This window comes from Notechis scutatus, chromosome Z (genome assembly GCF_049901735.1).
Source record: "Notechis scutatus isolate UNSWTSFEM ecotype Mainland chromosome Z, rNotScu1.2, whole genome shotgun sequence".
NCBI classification, from domain to species: domain Eukaryota; kingdom Metazoa; phylum Chordata; class Lepidosauria; order Squamata; family Elapidae; genus Notechis; species Notechis scutatus.
In genome coordinates, this window is record NC_142025.1 from 132,196,009 (window position 1) to 132,219,363 (window position 23,355).

A 23,355-nucleotide genomic window follows, 5' to 3' on the forward strand; every position below is an offset into this window, starting at 1 on the left:
ATTTTACCTGCGTCATAACTGTTTTTAATGGTCTAGGACAGGGGTGTCCAACCTTGGCAACTTTAAGACTTGTGGACTTCAACTCCCAGAATTCCTCAGCCAGCTTTGCTGGCTGAGGAATTCTGGGAGTTGAAGTCCACAAGTCTTAAAGTTGCCAAGGTTGGACACCCCTGATCTAGGACTTTGCACGATCCTGGCAAGATTAAAAAGCTACAGAAGCTGGGCCATAAGTTGGCATTGATGAAGAAGAATATTTCTGTAAAGAGCCTAACGTTTTTTGTTTTTTTTAAATGAAGTAAGAAGGGAGTATTTTCTATCATTTATTCACTTATTTGAAGCCAGGCAACCAGGCTTAGTAGTACAGAACAATCCTATTTCTCATCCAGGGAGCCAAATCTTTTTTAGAATATTATTACCATTAAAAAATTCTTCTCTTTACCTCACAACCAACAGTAAGTGGGCTTACTTCCCTACTGGATCTTGCCTTGTAATTTTATCAAATTTACATTTGTCCCAGGAGTATCATTCCTCTTTCAGACAGATGCTACAAATCTGGATGCTCAAACAGCCAGGCAGAATGCCAGCAATTCAGCCCTCACTCGCACACAGCCTACGCACACCACCTATCAGCGAATTAAACTTAATCCCTTCTAAAAAGAACAATGCAGTAGCCAGGAAGTAATCAGGCCAGAAATCTAGAAGAATTGTTCACAAAATGAACCTTTCACCCTCGGATGACCTGTTGGTTCCCTAAACACATACATGTAGAACATAAACATAGAATAATAAGAGTTGGAAGGGATGCTTGAGCTTTTCTAGTCCAAACCCACTGCTCAACACAACAATGGTTGTGTCCAGTCTCTTTTTGAAAGCCTCCAGTGATGGAGCACCACAACTTCTGAAGGCAAGCTGGAAATTTCTCCTTAGTTCTAGGGAGAAGTTAGTTCTAGTTGCTTATTTCCTTGGTTAGTTTCCATCCATTGTTTTTTCTCTTGCCTTTTAGTGCTTTGGAAAATAGTTTGCCCCCCCCCCCACCATCTTTGTAGGAGCCCCTCAAATATTGGAATACTGCTATCATGTCTTCCTTGATTCTTTCCATTAGATTAAACATACCCAATTCTTGTAAACATTCCTTGTATGTTTTAGCCTCCAGCAGATAGATAGATAGATAGATGATAGATAGATAGATAGATAGATAGATAGATAGATAGATAGATAGATAGATGATATAAGATGATAGTAATAGATGATAGATGACATAGATAGATAGATAGATAGATAGATAGATAGATAGATAGATAGATGATAGATAGATAGATAGATAGATATAGATAGATGATATAAGATGATAGTAATAGATGATAGATGACATAGATAGATAGATAGATAGATAGATAGATAGATAGATAGATAGATAGATAGATAGATAGATAGATAGATAGATAGATAGATAGATAGATATAGATAGATGATATAAGATGATAGTAATAGATGATAGATGACATAGATAGATAGATAGATAGATAGATAGATAGATAGATAGATAGATAGATAGATAGATAGATAGATAGATAGATAGATAGATTATATAAGATGATAGTGATAAATGGTAGGTGATGATAGATAGATATACATGACAGACAGTATATGACCAATAGATAGATACATAGATGACAGATAGACAGACAGACAGACAGATGACAGATAGATAAATATGTGACAGACAGACAGACAGACAGACAGACAGACAGACAGACAGACAGATAGATAGATAGATAGACAGACAGACAGATGATATAAGATGATAGTGATAGATGATAGATGACAGATATAGATAGATAGATAGATAGATAGATAGATAGATAGATAGATAGACAGACAGACAGATAGATATATGGCAGATGGATGAATGGATGGATGGATGGATGGACAGACGGACAGACAGACAGACAGATAGACAGACACATATATACTCCATAGGCAAGAAAGACTCAAGTGTTCTGAATCTCTTGTTTTAAGAGTAGCTTGTTACACATTATAGCCATGACATCTGATTAATGACTAAGTAACACACATCTGAAGTTTCTTCCTTGACTATAATGAAGGGCTGTATGGCAGGGGTGTCCAACCATGGCAACTATAAGACCTCACAAAATTCCCCAGCCAACATGAAGTCCACAGGTCTTATAGTGGCACCAAGGTTGGACACCCCTGCTGTAACAAGGTTTCCACCAGAGCTGCCTATATCTTATTTCACAAAGGAGACCAAAACAAATCTTGGTTAATGAACCATCCCAAGATACATGATGTACAACTTAAAAGAATACAAGAGAAAACGTTTCAACTTACCAATTCTCTCTCCTTTCTTGAGAATGAGTTTTGTTTGGTCTAGTCAAGCTGGATATCAGAATTTCCAAACGTATTATGATGGGGTTGCAAAATCAGGCCAAGCACCCATGGGCAGGTTCAGCAGCATTCCATGGGCAAGACCCTGACACAAGACAAGGGGCTGTTTTATAATTAAGCAAGGAACTAGTTGTGTAAGAATACAATTGGTTACCCAAAAAATCCAAAAACAAAAAGTATGTGGGTCAGATTTATGTTGGACAACAACAAAAATTTTCCTAACTACAATAATCAAGTCTACATCCTTTCACATCTAATTCTAATAAAGTACAGTGTTTCTCAGCCTTAGCAACTTTAAGATTTGAACTTCAACTACTATGATTCCACAGTCAGCATGGCTGGTTGAGGAACTCTTAAGAGTTGAAGTCCACCCATCTTAAAAGTTGTTGAGATGGAAAAATGCTGATCTAGAGCAGTGTTTCTCAACCTTGGCAAGTTTCAGACATGTGGACTTCAACTCCCAGAATTCCCCCAGCCAGTTCCCCCAATTCTTGACTGCAAGCTGTAGATTTTAGAGACAAAAGCCCTTGTGTTCAATGGTTAACATTTTCAGCTAATGTGAGGAAGACTTTAAAATAATTTTTAGTTTTGTTAATGGGGTTTTTTTTGTAAATTTTATTTGAGTTTTCACAAAGAGAAAAAAAAATACAGATAAAACATCTTTTTTGAAAGTAGCGTAATCCCGGGTAACATTTCTTCGTACAGACACAAATTCAGGTTCATGCTCATTTTTATATTCTATTCCATATCTTATTACTATTTTACATTTTCTGCATAGCTTCTCCCCTCTTTTAATTTTCTCAATTTTATTTTAATTATCTCATCTCAATTCAAATCATTGTATTTATATTTTTTGTCTGTCCTGTTTCAATTATCTATTATCTTTTCTCATTAAACAAAATTTCTCCTGTAATTACTGATTGGAGCATGACGCCTTTATATCTTTTAAGTTTATCCATTTAACTCTTATTTAGGCTTCAATATATACCCTAAAGTTATAACATTCAATATAATACATAACTTCCATTCGGATTCTGCTTGGTACATTCTTAAAATACATACTATATTCTTAAAAGTAAAAATTATAAATGTATGTAATTAAAACAACACATTCCATTCCAATTCAATTCTATCATTATTGTTAATATTCATTAAAGTCTTAACTTCTTTAACATTACTTTTCAATTAAATATCATACTTCTATGGGAACAATTATAAGCTTTCCATAATTAATTCCCCCCTCTTTACTTATATTTTATAAAACATTAACTAATTAAAATGTTCCCGTTCCTTCCTAATTCAATTTTCTCATTTATTTTATTTCACTTATTTTATTAACAAACATTTCACTAAATTACACTAACTATTTTATCCCTCATTTTAATCATACATTGTTTCCAATTTTCTAAAGTTATTTCTATTACTAATATAACAATACAATCTTATGTACCTTTACAGAATCCCTTTTTCAGTTAGATTTTCACCCATTATCTCTAAATAGGTCCTGTTTCTCTATATCTTGCTCCGGTCCTTTGTAACTTCTTTTCCTTTCTTTCTTCCCTCTCTTCTTCTCTCTCCCCTTTTTACCCCCTTGTCTCTCTACTTCTATTTCTCTCTTCTGTATTCCCCTTTTCTGTTGCTTTCCAGTATTATACTTATTTTTCGAATTATTTTTCTTTTCTTTGGTTGTTTTTTTAAGTCTTAAATTCTCCATTCTCTTTTCCCCCTTTCCCTTTTCTTCCCCACATAGAATTACTTGTTCATTAAAGATGGCTTCTTCTTTGTCCCAGTCTTCTTGTTTTGCAGACGTTTCTTGTTGTTTCTCATAGTTCCAAATCTCCATTTCTAAGAATTGAAAAGCAAAGCCAAAAGAACCCTTCCCTTCTTGTGCATCTTCTTTGTACTTTTTAAGTTCCATTTTCAATTCATCCAAAAGTGGTGCCATTGTATAAATTTTTAAACAACCACCCGATTAATTTTAGTCATTTAAACGTAATAACCAAGAATCCAAAGATCACCAAATAATCCAAATACATGCAAGCTGTTTCTTTTTGCTCTTTTTTTTCATTTTCTCTTCCTGGGGTTACTGTTTAGTTACAAAGTTTCAGTTAAAATGTATCCTTTAGAAGTCTTGTTGAAGTTTTACTGTAGATTCTTTTTAATTCCAGGCGGTCTCCTCCCTCTTCCAGATCCTGCCCTTATTCTTTTTCTCTCCCTTCCTGCTTATGAAAAAAAAAAATTATTGTCCAGAAATCTTCATTATCCCTTTGGCATTTTGTTTTATTTTCAGCTTAATTGCCTATTGATGTCAAAGCGGATTTTTCCGATTTCTTATTTAAGTCTCTTAGTTGACAGTATAGGGAAGGAGCGAGAAGGGGAAAAAAGCCAAACTTTTCCTTTTTCACTTTTCTTCGCTGCTTCTGACTCTTCTTTGGGAGCGATGTTATTTTTTGTAAGTTTAAATTCCAGGGTACCTTAGTTGTTGCTTTTACAATTTAACCCAGTCAGCCAAAACTTTCACTTCTTATCTTCCTCCTGCACATTCTTTTCGGTCGAGTTCTTCTTTGTGGTGGCCATTTCTGACCACCGCTGCAACCGCCTTCGGGAAAGGGAGTAATGGCCAGCTGAGGAGGAGAAATGTGGCTCTCCTCAACCCTGCTGGCAGTCTCCCCCCTCTTCACCACCTCTACAGGGTGGCTTAGCCCCGAAACCAGCAGGCTCGGGGTGCTCCAGCGGTGAGCCCAGACCGAAACTGCGCACGATCGCGGATTTCTGTCTGTTGACGAAGAGACTTCAATCCGGAAGCCCTTTTGTTAATGTTTTTAAGAAACATAGTAAAAATTAATAAAACCAAATTAAAAGAAAAAGACAACAGAAAAGACAACAGAAGACAGTAATACAGAAGTGGCTTCCAACTTGCCTCACGCAAACATAAACTAATATGCTAACGTTTCACCTTTCTTTTAAAATTACAAATAAAAAAACATTTTCTTCCCATAGCCTTTTATCCAGAAATCATAATCTTTTCAATCCTGCTTCAGGAAAACATACATTAGGAGTTAACAGAAAGATCGAACAAATGGAGGAGAATATGTATAGCTCAGTGTCGAACTGTTGATGCTTTCTGAGCTTGGTTGTTTTCTTACAGGCATTTCATTACCCAACAAGGTAACATCTTTGGGGCTAGAAGGGAATGGGATTTACTCTCTTGTTGCCTTGTTAGTATTACCGGGGGTGATTTTTTTTTATTCTTTGATTATGTTGTTATTTAAACTATTATGTTATTATTTAAACTGAAAATATTACTTAGCTGGGTAATGAAATGTCTGCAAGAAAACAACCAAGCTCAGAGAGCAGCAAGGATTCCACAAATAAGAATAATTTATCCTGAATCAAACAATCCAATTTTAATGTAATTCCTTCTTTTTGCAGAATCTTGACCTTTAAATCCTTCCTATGGCATTGCAGGATTTGATCTTTCATCACTCTTTGGTATTTAAAATAAGTCTTCCAAGACTTTTCAAAACTACCAGCCTACTTTGTAAACCACATAAGGAGACAATATCCAGGTTTCTTGCCAAAGCTGTTCCAAATCCAGATCCTTTTCTTGATTTTTCTTTTGCATTTCCATTTTGGTAATTTCAATTTTTGTGGTCTTCCATGTCTCCAAACTCTATAATATTTAGGTCAGGTCAATGTTTTTTAAAAAAATGTTCTTAGCATCTTGTAAAAGTGTATTCATTGAAATCTATATTCTTTCTGAGATATTAATATCTCTCAATATTATTAATATTTTAGAACAAGTTAAAAAACATTATTTCAATCTTTCTTTTTCCCCCCTGCCTTTTGCCAATTGTATATTATTTTAAATTTTTGAGACTCTATTTAAAATTTCGTAAGAATATAAAACTCACCTGGTGCCAGTTTAAGCTTGCTGTTTTGAAAGTCTCTAATATTCATAAAATGATTAAACTGAACATTTCCAACGGTGATTAGAAAGTGTGTTCATCACGAAAGGCTCTGCTCCTGCTGTCCCTTGATGCTGTGCCTTGGCACTCAAACCAGTGAGAGACCTCTGTTTTATACTCTCATAAAGAGTTGCGAATCAAAGCAGTTGTGGGTAATCTCTTGATTTCTCTTTCTCTGGAGAAATTCGAAGAACTGGTTTAACTTGGCAGTCTTTCATTCTACATAGCGGTTGCCATCTCTGCCCATTTGCAGAGACATCATCAATGCACCATGACTCACACCAGAGTCCTGTGGGAAAGCATCTTTCAAAAAAGATGCTGCCTGCCTATACATGCTTGTAATGGATGTGTGGATGACCTTGGGAAGGAGGGAAAAAGAAGTTACTTAGGGAATAAACTAATAAGGGAGGGAGGAGCCCTCCTTTGCTTAACAGTCAGAGGAAGAAACTTAGGAAAGACCACCATAATGGATTGCACACTTAAAAGTGGTGGTGAGAAGTTTGCATCTTAGATTTGAAAGATTCTGTTAATGTAGCCTTACAAAATTGTAGAATTAGCTCATCGAGTCATGTTTCCAATAAATAGGACAGTGTGTATGAGGTAGAAGTCAGCAGAATCTAAAACAAATCAAACATACAGAAAGTCCTGGTCTTACAACCATTCATTTAATGACCATTCAAATTTACAATGGCACTGAAAAAGTGACTTATTTCTCACACTTATGGCCATCATAGCATCCTCCTAATCAAAACGTGGGCACTTGGCAACTAGCATGTGTTTATGACAGTTGCAGTTTCCCAGGGTCACATGATCCCCTTTTGCAACCTTCTGACAAGTAGAGTAAATAGGGAAGCCAGAATCACGTAACAACTGTGTTGCTAACTTAACAACTGCAGTGATTCATTTAACAACTGTAGCCAGAAAGGTCATAAAATGGGACACAAGTCACTTAACAACTGTCTTGCTTGTGACAGAAATTTTGGGCTCAATGGTGATCATAAGCCAAAAACTACTCATATAGTTCTCTCAAAATGCATTGCCTGCAGCCCTCATAGTCTTTCCTAGGTGGGTTTGTCCTTACAGAAGTTGAAGAATGACATTTAAAGGACGCTTGGTTGCCCAGATCAGATGCAGATAACAGAGAGCCAGTTATATGAAGAACCAAAATAACACCATCATACCTGAATATGAATCTCCATCTTACTTTCAGGAGGATTGGCAGCCTTGATGTACACAGACACAGTCCAGACTTTTGTCATGGTTGGAGGTGCTTTCATCCTAATGGGTTTTGGTGAGTAAGATGCTGACTGGATACAAAAACTGAGTTCCTTCTATCATCTCAAACTGCAAGAACAGGTTCTAGTAGCCTCACACACAGGAAAGCACAATGGAAGTAGATACAGGTAGTCCTCGACTTACAACCAGTTGCCTAGTCTCTGCTCAAAGAAGAACGGGTCAAGCTATTCTCCAAAGGATCTGAAGGCAGAACAAGAAGCAACGGATGGAAACTAATCAAGGAGAACAGCAAGCTAGAACTAAGGAGAAATTTCCTGAGAATTAGAACAATTAATTACTAATTCTCTATAGGAGGAGTTCACGTTACATTATATCAGCCATTTATAACGTTCTGTCATTTTTATAAAACGTGATGCTCTGAAACTTTTGTCACTACAGGAATGGTGGGAATCCTCATAAAACAACCCCCAATTTTTAAGGACAAAAAAAAAATATGAATGCCATTTCCACAGATTCACCTTTCTTTTGTGTATTTTTTTTAAAAAGAGGCCTGATTTGAACCAGAGATAAATTGGATCAATAAATTTTTCACAGCTTACCCTTATTTACTAAAATCCTTGTAATGAACATGTTATATATTTACATACTTACCTATGATAGGTTGGTCCGTGGTGGCGGGAGATTTGAAGAGCCGTCATTAGCCACGAGCCGCGAGCAGCCAGCTATAAAAAAGGCTGCCGCAGTTTCTCCGCATGCGATTACTAGAAAGAAAATAAAAAGGAAAAAGTCAACTGGGTCTCGAGTCTCTTTTCCCACAACGCAGCAGAACATAATTATATAAGTCTTTTGATTTTGCACATGTAATACCATTCTGCCATTTTTGCAATTACACATTCTTTAGTTAAATTATTCAGGTTCAACTGATCCTTTCGATCTAAAACAAAAGTTAACTTTTCAAAAACAATAACAATTGGGTTTGCAATTTCATTGCACAGTCAGAGGGAGGGAAGAAATCTCCAATTTGGGAAACAGGAAGTGTAATGTAACATGCAAACATCTGAATAAAAATGCTATTTCAGTTCCAGCATGACCATGACTCTTCCCATACAGCCTTCAATGAAATCGGAGGTTATCAAGGATTATTTGACAAATATATGGAGGCAATTCCCAAGCAGACACTGTCACCCATCCCTGCCCTCTACAACATCTCGTCTTCCTGCTACCTGCCCCGTGAAGACTCCTTCCACATGATCAGAGATGCCACCACTAGCGATCTGCCCTGGCCAGCTGTCATCCTCGGTCTTTCCATCAACTCTATCTGGTATTGGTGCAGTGACCAGGTACAGAATGATTTCTAGGGAAGGGTAAGGGGAATAAAAATAGTATGTTACTTTCTGAGGAATCACAACCCTTTAGTCTGAATTAAACTCACACTTCCTTGCTTACAATGCAACAGAGCTGCCTAGAAGCATCACACTACCTACATATGATAGTAAATCCTGCTATTATGCCTAAGAAGGTTGAAGTTTTCCTAAAGCTTTCAATTGGAAGTAATTAATCAATCAGAATAGAGCTGGAATTGACCTTCAAGATCTTCTATTCCAAACCCCCCTGCTCAACAGGAGATCCTATACTGTGGTGGGATTCAATTTTTTTTACTACCGGTTCTGTGGGCGTGGCTTGGTGGGCGTGGCAGGGGAAGGATACTGTAAAATCTCCAGTCAGAGTGAATTTGCCGGTTCTCCGAACTACTCAAAATTTCCACTACCAGTTCTCCAGAACTGGTCAGAACCTGCTGAATACCACCTCTGATCCTATACCATTTCAGACAAGTGACTGTTCAGTCTCTTTTTTAAAAATCTCCAGTGATGAAGCACCCACAACTTCTGAAGGCAAGTTGTTTCACTGGTTAATTGTTCCAACTGTTAGGAAGTTTCTCCTTAATTCCAGGTTATGCATAACCTTTGATTATGCCCGATTGTTTGTTGGTGTGGAAGGAAAATTACTTACATTTAAGGCCAAATCTCTATTAAGTTGAATTCAACTTCTAACTTTATATCCATCTTGCTAATAGTACAGAGCCTCTGCTTCTTTCAGATTTACTTATTTTTGCTTTTCTAATGTACAAAATTTCATGGTGGATTCTCATCGAAGCATTACCCAAATACAACCATGTGTAGCTTTTTCAAGCTCAGCCATACTTAGCTGGGTACTCTGACTTGTAGTGAGACTCACCTTTAGAAACATCCATATCTTGAATTCTACATATCCTTAAACTTTATTTATATATAGTTGTCCTCAACTCACAACCATAATTTGACCTGCATTATCGTAAGTTGTGCTGGTCTTTAAATGGGTCATCACAAGAATGTCCCTGACTTTACAACTTTTATTGCAGCAGTCATTAAGTCAATCATTTCCCTTTTTATAACCCTGTAATCTCTATTCAGGGTATCACTGTGGTTGTTAAAAAAAACAATGTGGACACTAAGCAAATTTATTATCTGCAATGGGTTTTGGTTTTTTTAGAGAAACCAGAAATAAATGCCTGTTTCCTGCAAAAAAAAGTTGTAAATTAAAGTCATGTGATTGTGGGACACATAGCCAAGCCCTAAAAGTGATCACATGATCATGGGGTATGGTGTGGTGGTGACAGTCAGAATTACAAATCCAGGTTGTTAATAGTCCTGGGAAGGTTTGTCAAAACTTTGAATGGTCACTAAGAGATCGGGCATACGTTTTGACTACTTATATTCTCCACCTATGTTTTGTAAGGTCAAAGATATAAAGAAGATAGCTTTTCTTGACTGTTGGTGTGCTATTCAATAAAAACAAATACAATTGCCTTAAAAATCATCAACTAATTTTTTTCTGCGCTTCCCTTTTTGTGGTTAATCCTGAGAACTTAAGTGACAGGTGTTTGAAAGTTGAATCATGGCAATTGGACTTATTTTCTTGTTGGTTTGAGACTTTTCACTGTTCCTCAAGCAGCTTCATTAGATGTTATCCAGGTCATGGCTGTCCCAAAAGGCAACTAGACTTGGTTTTTCCTTGAAGACATTTCACTTCTCATCCAAGAAGCTTCTTCAATTTTGACCTTTTGGGCAGCTTCATCTGACAGACCAAGTTAGGCAAAGAGTCATCGGAATGTACCAACTCATCCCACACCAATCTCAGGGGTTTCTTCCCCAAAGTATGTGGCAATATGTCGATGAAACATCTCAAGCCAACAAGACAATATGTCCAGTTGCCATGACTCATCTTTCAGGCAATTTTACCTGGATGACTGAAAAATCTTCATGACTTAAATGACAGGTGTTAACACTTAAGAGGATGACCAGTCAGAGAATGAAAGTACCAAATAAAAGAACCTGAAGGCTCTCTGTGTACCTAAACCACATTTTCTGCATTTCTGATGGAAAAAATTTTGGGAATTGTAATTTAATAAAATCTGGAGGTGCATTTCTATCTCTGATGCGATTCTGAGGCTACATGACCTCAGATTAGGGCTTTAAACTAGTATAAAGAACTACCAGTTTTCTTCTTTCTTCTTCGAGGGTCCTTCCAGAAGTTAGACAAACATAACCCATATGTTTTCAGTTTAGAAGAGCTCATAGAAAATGAAAATATTTCCCTCCATACCATTTATTAAAATTGAGTCCTACCAATGTGTAAGAAGCCCCTCCCTTCCTAGATAATGAAATATTCTGGAGAATATTAAAAGAGAAAGTAAAGGCAGAAAGCAACATGATTTTTAGACATAATAGGATTCACCCACCATCATTAGGATTAACCCACCATAAATAGTAAAGACACAAGGCTCACTACATTGCACAACCCCCTGGAGCATCTCAACTACCACACCCCAGAACCCTATAAAAATCCACTCACTCATTCAGCCATTTTGTCAACCATCCCAGAAACATGCTGACATTGAAGTTTCTGGAAACCAAATAAACAAAGACCTTCTTTCCAACCAGCCAGCCTCCATATTATTTCTAGTGCCTTTCTCCCAGCTTGGAACCGGACTGGGCTTTTCTTCCTTCACGTGGAAAAATGCTTCTGCAGATGCCTTGTGGAAAAGGAAAGCTCCTTTTTAACAGGAGTCAATTCTCTGTAATGGCCTCCATGGGTGTCCACCTCAGCCTCGGCCATTTTTAAAGAATTTTCCATATGCTATCTAATGCAATTCCATGCTAAGACCAACTTTATATCAAAATATCCCATTGAAGAATGTTCTTTGTGGCCATCTAGTTGTTCAACCCCATAAACCTTATGTGAAGAAGATGAGGACACCCTAGAGCACAAATGAAGAAGATAGCATTGATGCTTTCCAGCAAACCTTCCCATTTGCATCCCATTTAGGTCATAGTACAGAGGTGCCTGGCTGGAAAGAACTTGACCCATGTCAAAGCTGGCTGCATCCTTTGTGGGTACCTCAAACTACTACCGATGTTCCTCATGGTAATGCCTGGCATGATGAGCCGGATCCTGTATCCAGGTAAACCTCTGAGGTGATGGTTGGAATGTAGGTATCAGAAGAAAAATGAGAAACAGTTGATCTAAGTGAGCCAAAGAACAGTCTCAGATGCTACGGCGGCTAGTCCTCAACTTACAACCACAATTGAGCCCGAAATTTCTGTTGCTAAGTGAGACAGGGGTGGTGAGTTTTGCCCCATTTTATGACCTTTCTTGCCACAGTAGTTAAGTGAATCACTGCAGTTGTTAAACTGGTAATACGGTTGTTAAGTGAACCTGGCTTCCGCATTGACTTTGTCAGAAGGTCGCAAAAGGAAATCACATGACCTCAGGACACTGCAATTGGTTATAAATATGAACCAGTTGCCAAGCATCCGAATTTTAATCACATGATCATGGGGATGTTGTGACAGTCATGTGAAAAATGTTGATAAGTTACTTCTTTCAATACTAAACAGTCACTAAATGAATGGTTGTTTGGCAGGGTTGAGGTAGCTGAGAATACAGCCTCTAGTTTCAAATTGATCTAGATGTTGCATAACATAATATCAACTGTATTAATTTTGTATGGATTGTAAACATTAATTCATTGTAATTGTAAATATGTATTAATTTTATTTCAAACAAGGAAATGTGTTTAATTATTGATCTAGTTACATTAGAGTCAGTATTAACTTTTGTGATGTTCTCAATCTTGGTTTACCCATTGCTTATAAGCAGGTAACAGATAACAGATTATCAGAGTTGGAAGGGACCTTGTAGGTCATCTCGTCCAACCCCCCACCCAAGCAGGAGACCCTACACCATTTCTGACAAATGGCAGTCCAATCTCTTCTTGAAAGTCTCAAGTGATGGCGCACTTCTTGTTCCCCTCCCAGCCTGCCACAGAAGCTTGTAGTGCGAAAATAATTATTAACAATAAAAAGTATTGTGCAGAGAAGTGTTACGAAGAGAGTTACGGCACACTTATCTAAAACATATAAACAATGGTTGCTGGATTTGGGTAGGTCTAGTTTAATGAAAAGAAGGATTAGTGGTGACATAATTGCAGTGTTCCAATAACTAAGGGATTGCCACAAAGAAGAGGGAGTCAATCTATTTTCCAAAGCAGAACAAGAAGCAACGAAACCAGTCAAGGAAAGAAGCAACCTAAAACTAAGGAGAAATTTCCTGACAGAACAATTAATCAGTGGAACAACTTGCCTCCAGAAATTGTGAATGCTGTTTAAGAGAGTGGACAACCATTTATCTGAAATGTTATAGGGTTTCTGGCCTGAGCAGGGGATTGGACTAGAAGACCTCCAAGTCTTCCAGTTTTGTTATTCTAAGTTTCTAAGAGTCTGCCTGATTTTTGGGCTGCTATGGAGATGGCCTCTAAATGGAATGGGGATTTGATACTTTCAGAGAGAATTCCATATAATTTTCTAGTATGTTAATTTGTATGGGCCCCTATACAAAGCCCCACTCTGCTGCCCATTATGACTTAAAAACTTTCGTAGAACTTGCTTGAGTGAGGTAAAGAAAGTGTAGACCAGGAGACCAGCTTTAGTTGTTCTTATATCAGATTCCCTACTAATAGAAAGGATTGTATTGGTTAATTTGGACACACATTGACAATTATAATATGTAAGGCTACTCTACTCTACTCTACTCTACTCTACTCTTCTATTTTTTCACCAGCCAGAGTGATTAGGTATATGTGCAAGATTCTTAGAAGACCCTATCAAAGAACTCAACTCAACATAAGGCTCAAACCTAAGTTTAACACTACCCAATTTTACAATTTAGCATTATTCTCTATTTATTTGCTATTTTCAAGCTATGAAGGCTTTCTTCAGAAATCACTTAGATTGGTCAGCTGGCTCTCTTGGGCTCAGTCAACACCCTCAAATTATCCTCTGCTCCGGATGAATGAGGTTCCACTTCTGTGACCCCAAAGTATAAATCACAAGGGCTTTGTGAGGTCCTGGAATCAGTGCCACTGGAGCCAGGACCTCCCTGTGAGTTTGTTCAGCAAGGAAAGCAATTTATTTATTTTCCAGGCATGTAAAGAGTTCTGGCAGTGCAGCAACTAAACAGGCTGGATTTCTTTTCTTGTGGTCCTCTAACTTTGTGATAAGTGGTAGGTAGTGAAGTGGCAATTGCCAAAGAGTTGATGTTTGTGCAGTTAAACAGCCCATGATGTAATGATTATGACACCAGGCTAGAAAACAAGAGATTGTGAGTGCTAGTTTTGCCTTAGCCATGAAAGCCAGCTGAAACCCCCAATTCTCTCAGCTCAACTCCCCTCATAGGATTGTTGTTCTTGTGGGGAAAATAAAAGGAGAAGGTCTATTAGTTATGTTCAGTATCTAGAGTTATTTGTAAAAATAATAAATAAAGCCCTATTTTACAATCTTTTTTGCAATAATCTTTAAGCAAATACAGCAGTTATAAAGCAATTGCCAGGGTTATTAAGTCTACCTATTGTTTGCTATGGGGCAGTTTTTGCCAGAACCCGGAAGTAAAGGCCAGTTTCTAGCAAAAACATCATAAATCACAGACATAAGACTGTGGGTGCTGGAAATAGCCATAAATGCAGATTGCTGGGTGCCAAAAATGCAGCCATGTGATCATGGGGCATTGGGAATGGATGTTAGAACTTCAAATCCAGGTTGAAAGTCCTATTTTCAAAGTCTGTCATAACTTCCAACAGTTGCTAAGCTACTGGTCATAAGTTGATGACTATCTGAATCTTATGTTGTATAGATAGACCTCGACTTATGACCACAATTTAGTCCAACATTTCTGTTGCTAAGTGAGACATTTGTTAACTGACTTTTGCCTCATTTTATGACTTTTCTCATCACATTCATTAAGTGAATCACTGCAGTTGTTAAATTAGTTACACAGTTGTTAAGTGAATCCGGCTTCCCCAGTGACTTTGCTTGTCAGAAGGTTGCAAAAGGGGATCACATGACCCCAGCATGTTACAACCATCATAAACATGAGTCGGTTGTTGAGCATCCAAATATAAATCACATGAACATGGGGATGATGGATTGGTCATAAGTGTGAAATATGATCCTAAGTCACTTTTTTCAGTGCTGTTGAAACTTTGAACAGTCACTAAGTGAACTGTTGTAAGTCAAGGACTACCTATATAGCACTGATGGATGTCCAGACAGCCTTTTTCTATCTGCCTAGAACTTCAACTGCTCTTTTCCAGCCTGGCCACAGCCCCTACCCTCCTTTCCCACGGGAAGGATACTGTCCGCGAGAAAATGAGTTCCATCCACATCTCTCAGCTTCTCGTCAGGAGGAAGAACGGCTTATGTCTTTGGTTGATTACAGGATAGGAGAGCAAACAGCCCTGGGCTGGGACATGGTGAAACATTAGGGTTGGTTAACTGTCCACAAGTGAAATGTTGAAAACCCTTCGTTTGAAATTAAAATTTAAGCGCCAGAGCATTTAAATGAAATTAAATCCTTCAGAGGAAAAATACAGGCTGTCAATTTATAGCAGGGGTGTCAAACTGGATTTCTTCTAGCACCAGATCAGCATTGTAGTTCTCCTCCGTGGGCCATCTGGCTGGGAGCGGGGGATTAGACAGGGCGGATGCCTTCTGCAGCATGTTGCCGATCAAACGGGGTACAGGAGGTCTGCGCAGGGCACAGCTGTGCCCTGTTTTGGCTGGCTGAGTGTTGCAGGAGGCTATCCAGGCCGACCACAGGCCGGTCCTTTTGCTATTTCCAGATTTAAGCATCCCAAGGACCAGATCCAGCCTGCAGGCCTTGAGTTTGACACCCCTGCTTTATAGGGTCTCTGACTTGAGCAGGGGGCCTGAATTAGAAGACCCCCAAGGTCCCTTCCAGCTCTATTCAGATAATTTTAACTTCTTTCCCTATTATTCTGCTGAGAGGGAGAGAAAAATCTGCCAGTCTAATTAGCTCTACCTCTTAACATTTATATTGCTGGAGGGAGGGAGGGAGGGAGAGAGAGAGAATGAGAGGGGTTGGGAGGGAGGGAGGGAGTGGGAGGAGAGAGAGGGGAGGGAGGGAGGGAGGGAAGAAGAGAGAAGTATGAGAAAAATTATCATAAATCCCTTGATTGATGACAGGTAGAAGATACCAATTTTAATAGAAAGGCAGACAGATCCTTCTCAAAATGGAAACTTCTTTAATGTACAACATTTATATCAAATGAGTCTAAATGCCACCATTTTTCTACAAGAAAACATTACTTCTCTGAGGAACTGAGGAGTTGGTTTGTAGTCTCCTACAGAGAAAATCCCTAGACCCTTCCTCCATCTCCTCCCCAGTTAATTTAAGAAGATAGTGCCTCAAGATGGTGGCTCACAAATTTAGAAGTGAAGTATTTAGGTGGTGAAAACACTTCTTTGCACCCAGCAGAAACAGCATATGGTGTATACAACATTTGTTATATACATCTGTGTGCACATGCACATATATATATGTTAACGCAGCATTGTTACCTGCATCACAGGAGAATTGCTCATCCCCTTCTTCTTCTTCTTCTTCTTCTTCTTCTTCTTCTTCTTCTTCTTCACTTTACAGATGAAGTAGCTTGCATCATTCCAGATGAATGCAAGAAAATATGTGGCACAGAAGTTGGGTGTTCTAACATTGCCTATCCAAAATTGGTTGTGTCTCTCATGCCAAATGGTGAGAATAAGGTTGTTTCCTTCCTGACCCCAATACACTCGCTTTAGCCGAAGTTAGTGGTGGTGGCAGCCGCTTGTAACAGCTCCTTGACTTGAAGAGCACCTGCAAAATCAAACAACTTGTGCACCTGGTTGGGACCATCAACAGTAATGGTGGAGTTTGACCAGTCCTATCACAGAGAGCAGGATTTGGGTCTACCATTGAATTAGAGTCCCAGCTCTGCTGTGAATTTAACCAGCTGCAGAGCCCGAGGGATGCTGAACGCTGGAATTCATTCCTTGTTCCTTCCCATTATGTTTTATTACCACAGGCCTTCGGGGGCTGATGTTAGCAGTGATGCTGGCAGCCCTCATGAGCTCCCTAGCCTCCATCTTCAACAGCAGCGGTACCCTCTTCACCATGGACATCTACAAACGCTTGAGACCCCAAGCCAAGGAGAGGGAGCTGTTGATTGTGGGCCGGTGAGAAAGAGATCTGGAACACCCTATGTTCATGTACACTCTTCCCTTTTCTATTGCAGTAGCAAACCATGACATCTTGTTAGTCTTCCTCCATTTGGTGCCCTATAGATGCGTGTTATGATTACTGTAATTCTTGCCATGCTCAGCCAGATGGGGGAAGACTGGTGATACCAACCAATTTAAAGTTTTAGCTCAAAGGATGGCAACATTTTCAAAGAGTGAGGGGAGTTGTGCACTGATGCAGACACCAAAAAACCATTCATTCATTCATTTTCATTCATTCATTCACTCATTTTCATTAATTGCAAGAAGTTAATATTCTCACTTGGAATCTACAAGAACTAATGCATGGCCCCTGAAATCTTGCAAGGTCTGGCAAATTCGTGAGATTTTAACCATTATTTTTTTTAATTTGGGAAGTTGGAAGGCATCAACAAGGATTGTTAATGATACACACTTCGCACCTCACCACTATAAACATTACAAGGTTCCCAAATTTGTCCACTTCTCTGATATTTTTGCCATCTTGAGGGCCACGTCAACTGCATTAGAAGCATGAATCTTGGAATTTACTTGCACCATGAGATAAGTAAATTTTACATGGGTGTGAGTACACCCATGGAAATCCTTTCCCACCCTCAATTAAACCCCACTTTGCAAGCTTGTCCCTGCATCACGGGCAAGGGATACATTTTCACTCTGCTGTTTTTTTTTTTCTACAGGGTGTGGATCTTTCTGCTTGTGGGGATCAGCATTGCATGGATCCCTGTGGTACAGGTTGCCCAAGGTGGACAGCTCTTTGACTATATCCAGTCCATCAGCAGTTATCTGGCCCCACCCATTGCTGCCATTTTTCTCCTTGGAGTTTTTGTCAAAAGGCTTAATGAGCAGGTGAGCAGGTTAAAAAAAAAGAGACACAACCAACCACGTACTCCACATAAGAGGTGAGATCCATTGGAGGGGAACCACAAATACTCAAAATAGAGAAAATAAGAGTACCTGAATTTTAAGCCCAGTTAGAATGGTGGCATCTGGACCACCTTAAGTGCCTTAAGCCAATTTGGACTTCTTATATAGTTAAATAGCAATAGCACTTAGACTTATGTACTGCTTCACAGTACTTTTACAGCCCCCTCTAAGCGGTTTAGAGAGTCATAAGTGACCATTCAGAGATTCCAGATACTGGGAAGTTGGAAAAAAACTGTATCCCTAAGAAGGCAGAAGACTGCCAAGTGCCAAAGTCATCAGGACTTAGGTTGAAGTCAACTGTTTCGTGATACACAGCCTTGAAGATGGGAAAACATTGGTCTGCTAGCATGGAGAAATAGAGGTTAAAGACGTCTGTGTCGCACATACTTCCAACTGAGGGGTCTTTCGTACTCTCTGAGCTTGCTTGTTTTCTTGCAGACATTTCAATACCCTAACTAGGTAACATCATCAGTGTTAGCACTGATGACGTTACCTAGTTAGGGTAATGAAACCTCTGCAAGAAGACAAGCAAGATCAGAGAGCACCAAGGGCCCCTCATTTCATCCCTGAGCTATATTCTCCTTTATTGACACTTCCAACTTTTTAACAATCATGCTTTCCCCAGATTTGCAATGGTCTCCCAGTTTTAGGAATAAGGGCCCCAAATAGGAGCAATGTGTCCCTAATAAACTTGTGAAAGCTCCTTTTTGCTTGTCCTCATCCTCCTTGTTCCTTTTCAGGGTGCATTCTGGGGCATGATGGGAGGACTAGCCATCGGCATGGCTCGAATGATCCCAGAATTCATCTATGGAACAGGTAGCTGTCTCTTCCCAAGCAACTGCCCTCGCCTGATCTGTGGGGTCCACTACCTTTACTTTGCCATTATCCTATTCTTGGCCACAGCTGCCATTGCAGTGGGGGTCTCGCTCTGCACTTCACCAATTCCTGATAAACATGTAAGTACAGGGGGAGTTTATGGGGTGAGGTGGGGGGAAGAAATAATACCAGAGCATTGGAATACAGGTAGTCCTCAACATACGACCACAGTCGGCACCAAAATTTCCACTTCTAGGCAAGGCAGTTGTTCAATGATTCATGCCCAATTTTACAACCTTTTTTTTGCCGTGGTTGCTAAGCAAATCACTGCCGTAGTTAAGCGAATTTCTTTCCCCATTGACTTTGCTTGTTGGAAGGCAGCTGCAAACGGCAATCATGAGATACTGCAACTGTGGGGAGTTGCACAAAGTGTGAGAACTGGTTATAAGTCAATTTCTTCAGTGCCGTTGTAACTTTGAATAGTCACTAAACAAACAGCTGTAAATCAAGAACTACCTGGACATTTTCTGAGACAAGGACCTAAAGAGGGTGTTTTAAGAGTTGTGCTTCCTTCCCTGTGTCCCTTTAAAATACTTCCATTTCAGACCTCCAAATCACAGTGGCCTAGAAAGGTTCCCTCTCTTTCACATACTAAGATAAAAGAGGACTTAGAAATCTGCAAGAGTTAAGCTTCACCTGTTTTGCATTATAAACCATAGCTTGGAACAATACATTAATACAGAATGTTTGTTGATAGGGTTGTAAGTATGTGTTCTTTCTTTCCATCCATCCATCCATCCATCCATCCTTCTTTCTCTCAAACACACACACTTGAATTTAGTACATTTTTAAACAAGCCTGAATTGGCTTTTAATTTCCGGTGGGGAGTCTCCTTCCCCTCCCCCCCAATATTCCTCTAATCCTCAACAGTCCATCTGCCATCTCTTCCCAGCCACCCACTTCTCATGTTCTAATTGGGCCTGGTTTTCTAATTCTTTCAAGGCCCTAAGCTGGTCCATAAACCTTTTGCATGGCAATTGAATTATTTAGAAGTTGTCTTCCTAGGCCCCGGCAGGGATTCCAAAGAAAACCGGGGGTGGTGACATCAGGGAGATTCCAGGGAATAGACCTGGAATCACTCGCCTCCCTCAATCAGAAGCTGATTACCTGGCAAATGAATGCACTCATTTCTCCTTTATAAAGCCAAGCTAACCTTTTCCAGTTTGTTGTTGTTGGGCAACGTCTCCCAGAATCCCCTTCCTCACCCAGTCATTCTGTTTCACCGTTCATGCATCTTAAAACGTACATTCTGCCAACCTAGCTACATCGCCTGGTATTCAGCCTCAGGCACAGTAAAGAGACACGGATCAATCTGGATACAGAAGAGGAGGAGGAGGAAGCAAAACGGCGGCAGCAGCGGCAAGCAGAGAATGCAGCCACCGGGAATGGAAGACCAGAGCTGGTCCTAGAAGTGGATGGTGAGGGGATGTTGTGCCATCTATTTATTTGATTTATAGCTTTCCTTCATTCAGGAGCTCAAAGGAGAGCCAGTTTGGTGTAGTGGTTAAAGTGCTGGCCCAGAAACCAGGAGACGATGTATTCTAGTTCTGCCTTAGGCAAGAAAGCCAGCTGGGTGACTCTGGCCAATCACCAGGAGACTGGGAGTTCTAGTTCAGCCTTAGACATGAAAGTTGGCTGTGTAACTTTGGATCAATCACTCTTTCTCAGTCCAACCCACCTCATAGGGTTGTTGTTGGGCGAGGAAGAAAGGAGGGAGGAGTATTGAGTTACTTATAAAATATTTTTATTGCTTTTTAAAGTATCCTTATTACTTATAAAGTAATAAAGGCAGGATAAAAATTAAATAAATAAAACAGATTCCTTTTTCCTTTGAGGTAGGCTGAGTAAGAGAGAGTAACTGGTCCAAAATCATCTAGTCAGGATGGACCTGAATCTGGGTCTCCTCAGGGCCAGTCCAACCTCTTAAACACTACACCCCCATTAGTTCTTACTTATATGGTAACACACGTCTGGACAATTCTGTTGTGTCCCCAAATCATCAAATTTTCTCAGTGTATGTCTGACTTTCCTTTTGAGTTAGCCCTTGTCATAATTTCACAATCACTGTAATGTTTTGAGAGAATCCTAACCACAGATGCCTCTTCCCTCTCCATGCAGATCCCAAAACAATGACCTCCTGTGGCCGACTATGCCAAGGCCTAGCCTGGTTTTGTGGGATGAATTCTGGCAGCCCAAAGGAACCAGAACTGAACCCAGAAGAGAAGGACAAGGATCTCCAGCATCTGGCAGGCATCACAGAGCACACGCTCTGGAAGCAAGTAGTCAACATTAATGCTGTGATCATGATGGCCCTGGCCATCTTCATGTGGGCCTTCTATGCCTGAGGATCCTCAACAGCTCAATAGAATATGTTGCTCACCAACCTTATTACAGCTACATCCCATCAACCCATCAATCCCAGAGAACAACAGGAGCAAAAAGATGGCACCAGGAGGGACTGTCTAACAGTCATCTGGACCAGAGGTCTCCAACCTTGGCAAGTTTAAGCCTGGTGGACTTCAACTCCCAGAATTCCCCAGCCAGCAAAGCTGGTTTGGGAATTCTGGGAGTTGAGTCCACCAGGCTAAACTTGCCAAGGTGAAGACCCTGATCTGGACCATTTGCCATTATCCAAATCACTGAAGATATAACTATGTCATCCAAGTCAACGTTCATCAAAACTCATCTCAACTAACTCTTTGGAAGACCATTTCAAGTTATATTACATCATGAAAAAGAAAAGCCACTCAAAACTGTTGACAGTTGGGAGTTAGAGAGAAACTTATTCTTCTTAAGTGTCCAGATTATTTGGAATGTTCAATTTTCAGAGTCTTAGAAACCATGTCAGGCAGGAAACACCAAAGCCACATGCTAAGTTCCAATTAAACTGATTTATTGCTTGTGCCTAGGCATGGGAATCTAGTCAACTAACAAAATAGCACTATTTTGGTTCTAGATAAGGGTCAATGGAATTCAAGAGGAGTTTGTGGCTATGTAATGACTCTAAGCTGATTCCTCTTTTGACTCTACCCCTCAGCCTTTGCTATTACTTCTCCTACAAACATTTTCTTACTTGTTGTAATTTCACAACTGGTCACCTAAACCAGTGGGCCCATTTGGGCATTAGGACAGTTCCGTGGAGACAGGTTTTCCATGGATCGGAGAGGTGTGGCTTCGCATGCTGCCTCCATGCTGCGGATGGGGCTTCACTTTAGTGCACAGCCCAGTTTCGGCATGCCACAGCCCAGGACTAGTCCACGGACTAGGAGTTGGGGACTCCTAATTTAAACTACCGTATTTGCCGGCGTATAAGACGACTGGGCGTATAAGACGACCCCCCAACATTTCCACTCAAAATATAGAGTTTGTTATATACTCGCCGTATAAGACTACCCCCTCTTCCACACACCTTCCACTTTTGCACTTTTTTTTTTTTTTGACGCACTTTTCTGCTTTGGACAATTTTGAAATGAGCTAATCCAATTTTGAACCAAGAATATGCAAATAGCTATGGAGTTTAGAAATGAGTTTTAAAAATATTTTTCATTGCTTACCATTAAGCGTAAAATATGTTGTAAATAAAATGAGAACACAGGAAACGTTCTCTTCTCAATACAGCTGATCTCTCTCTCTCTCTCTCTCTCTCTCTCTCTCACACACACAACCAAAAACCCGGACACTGAAAAGGCTGCCAAGGAACAGTATATTCAATGCCTTCTCTTTAATCAAGAAACAAGGAATTCCTTAGAATCTTTTTTTTCCCCAAGTGGCCCTCTTTAAAAAAAAAATATGGAGGTAACACTTTCATTCAAAAAGTCTTCCAGTATCTGGAGTCGCTCAGACATATTGAAGTGAGGCAGGAGAGTAAGTGAAATTTGAAATGATCCAGCTACCGTTTTCTTCCCCTCCCGCCCGAAGGCCATTATCTCCACGTCAAAACGAACGAGGGGAGGCAAAGAAGCCAAACACGCTAAAAAGGATCTCTTTATTTTCCTACACAAGGTCACACCTACTTTTCCGCATTCAAAGGACAACCTCTCCTCACCACCACCACACACACACACACCCCAATACCCGCAAACAATGTTCTGGGCATTAATCACCATTGCTACATTAACCTGGTAAATTTATACCCTGCCTCCCCAGTGTTGCTTTGACGGCAGGATTTCACACAGCGGGCGCTCGCTCGCTCTCTTCTCCGCTCTCCCACCGTTCGCACATGTTGGAAGCACCGTAAAACCTGATAACCCACCGGGGACTCCCCATCCTTAACCTACAGCCACGGCGCACACACA

At 39.8% G+C, this 23,355-nt stretch overlaps 2 protein-coding genes across 2 annotated transcripts in view; one reads left to right on the top strand and one right to left on the bottom strand.

Moving 5' to 3' along the window:
- The window catches only part of LOC113422482 (carbonic anhydrase 2-like), an 86,947-nt gene extending 78,570 nt beyond the window's left edge, over positions 1-8,377 (bottom strand). Inside the window, exons 1-4 of the mRNA XM_026683468.2 lie at positions 8,262-8,377; positions 7,556-7,850; positions 6,321-6,991; positions 2,350-2,491 (exon numbers count right to left, since the gene is read on the bottom strand). The gene's annotated coding sequence lies outside the window, so the exon portion shown is untranslated. The remainder of the gene's footprint in view (positions 1-2,349; positions 2,492-6,320; positions 6,992-7,555; positions 7,851-8,261) is intronic.
- SLC5A2 (solute carrier family 5 member 2) overlaps positions 1-21,535 on the top strand; it is a 29,758-nt gene extending 8,223 nt beyond the window's left edge. Inside the window, exons 6-14 of the mRNA XM_087946436.1 lie at positions 7,585-7,665; positions 8,721-8,950; positions 11,976-12,111; positions 16,647-16,754; positions 17,065-17,215; positions 17,938-18,106; positions 18,925-19,140; positions 20,322-20,478; positions 21,179-21,535. Coding sequence (XP_087802562.1) covers positions 7,585-7,665; positions 8,721-8,950; positions 11,976-12,111; positions 16,647-16,754; positions 17,065-17,215; positions 17,938-18,106; positions 18,925-19,140; positions 20,322-20,478; positions 21,179-21,405 — 1,475 coding nt within the window. The 3' untranslated portion in view covers positions 21,406-21,535. The remainder of the gene's footprint in view (positions 1-7,584; positions 7,666-8,720; positions 8,951-11,975; positions 12,112-16,646; positions 16,755-17,064; positions 17,216-17,937; positions 18,107-18,924; positions 19,141-20,321; positions 20,479-21,178) is intronic.
- Positions 21,536-23,355: the final 1,820 nt, after the last annotated feature.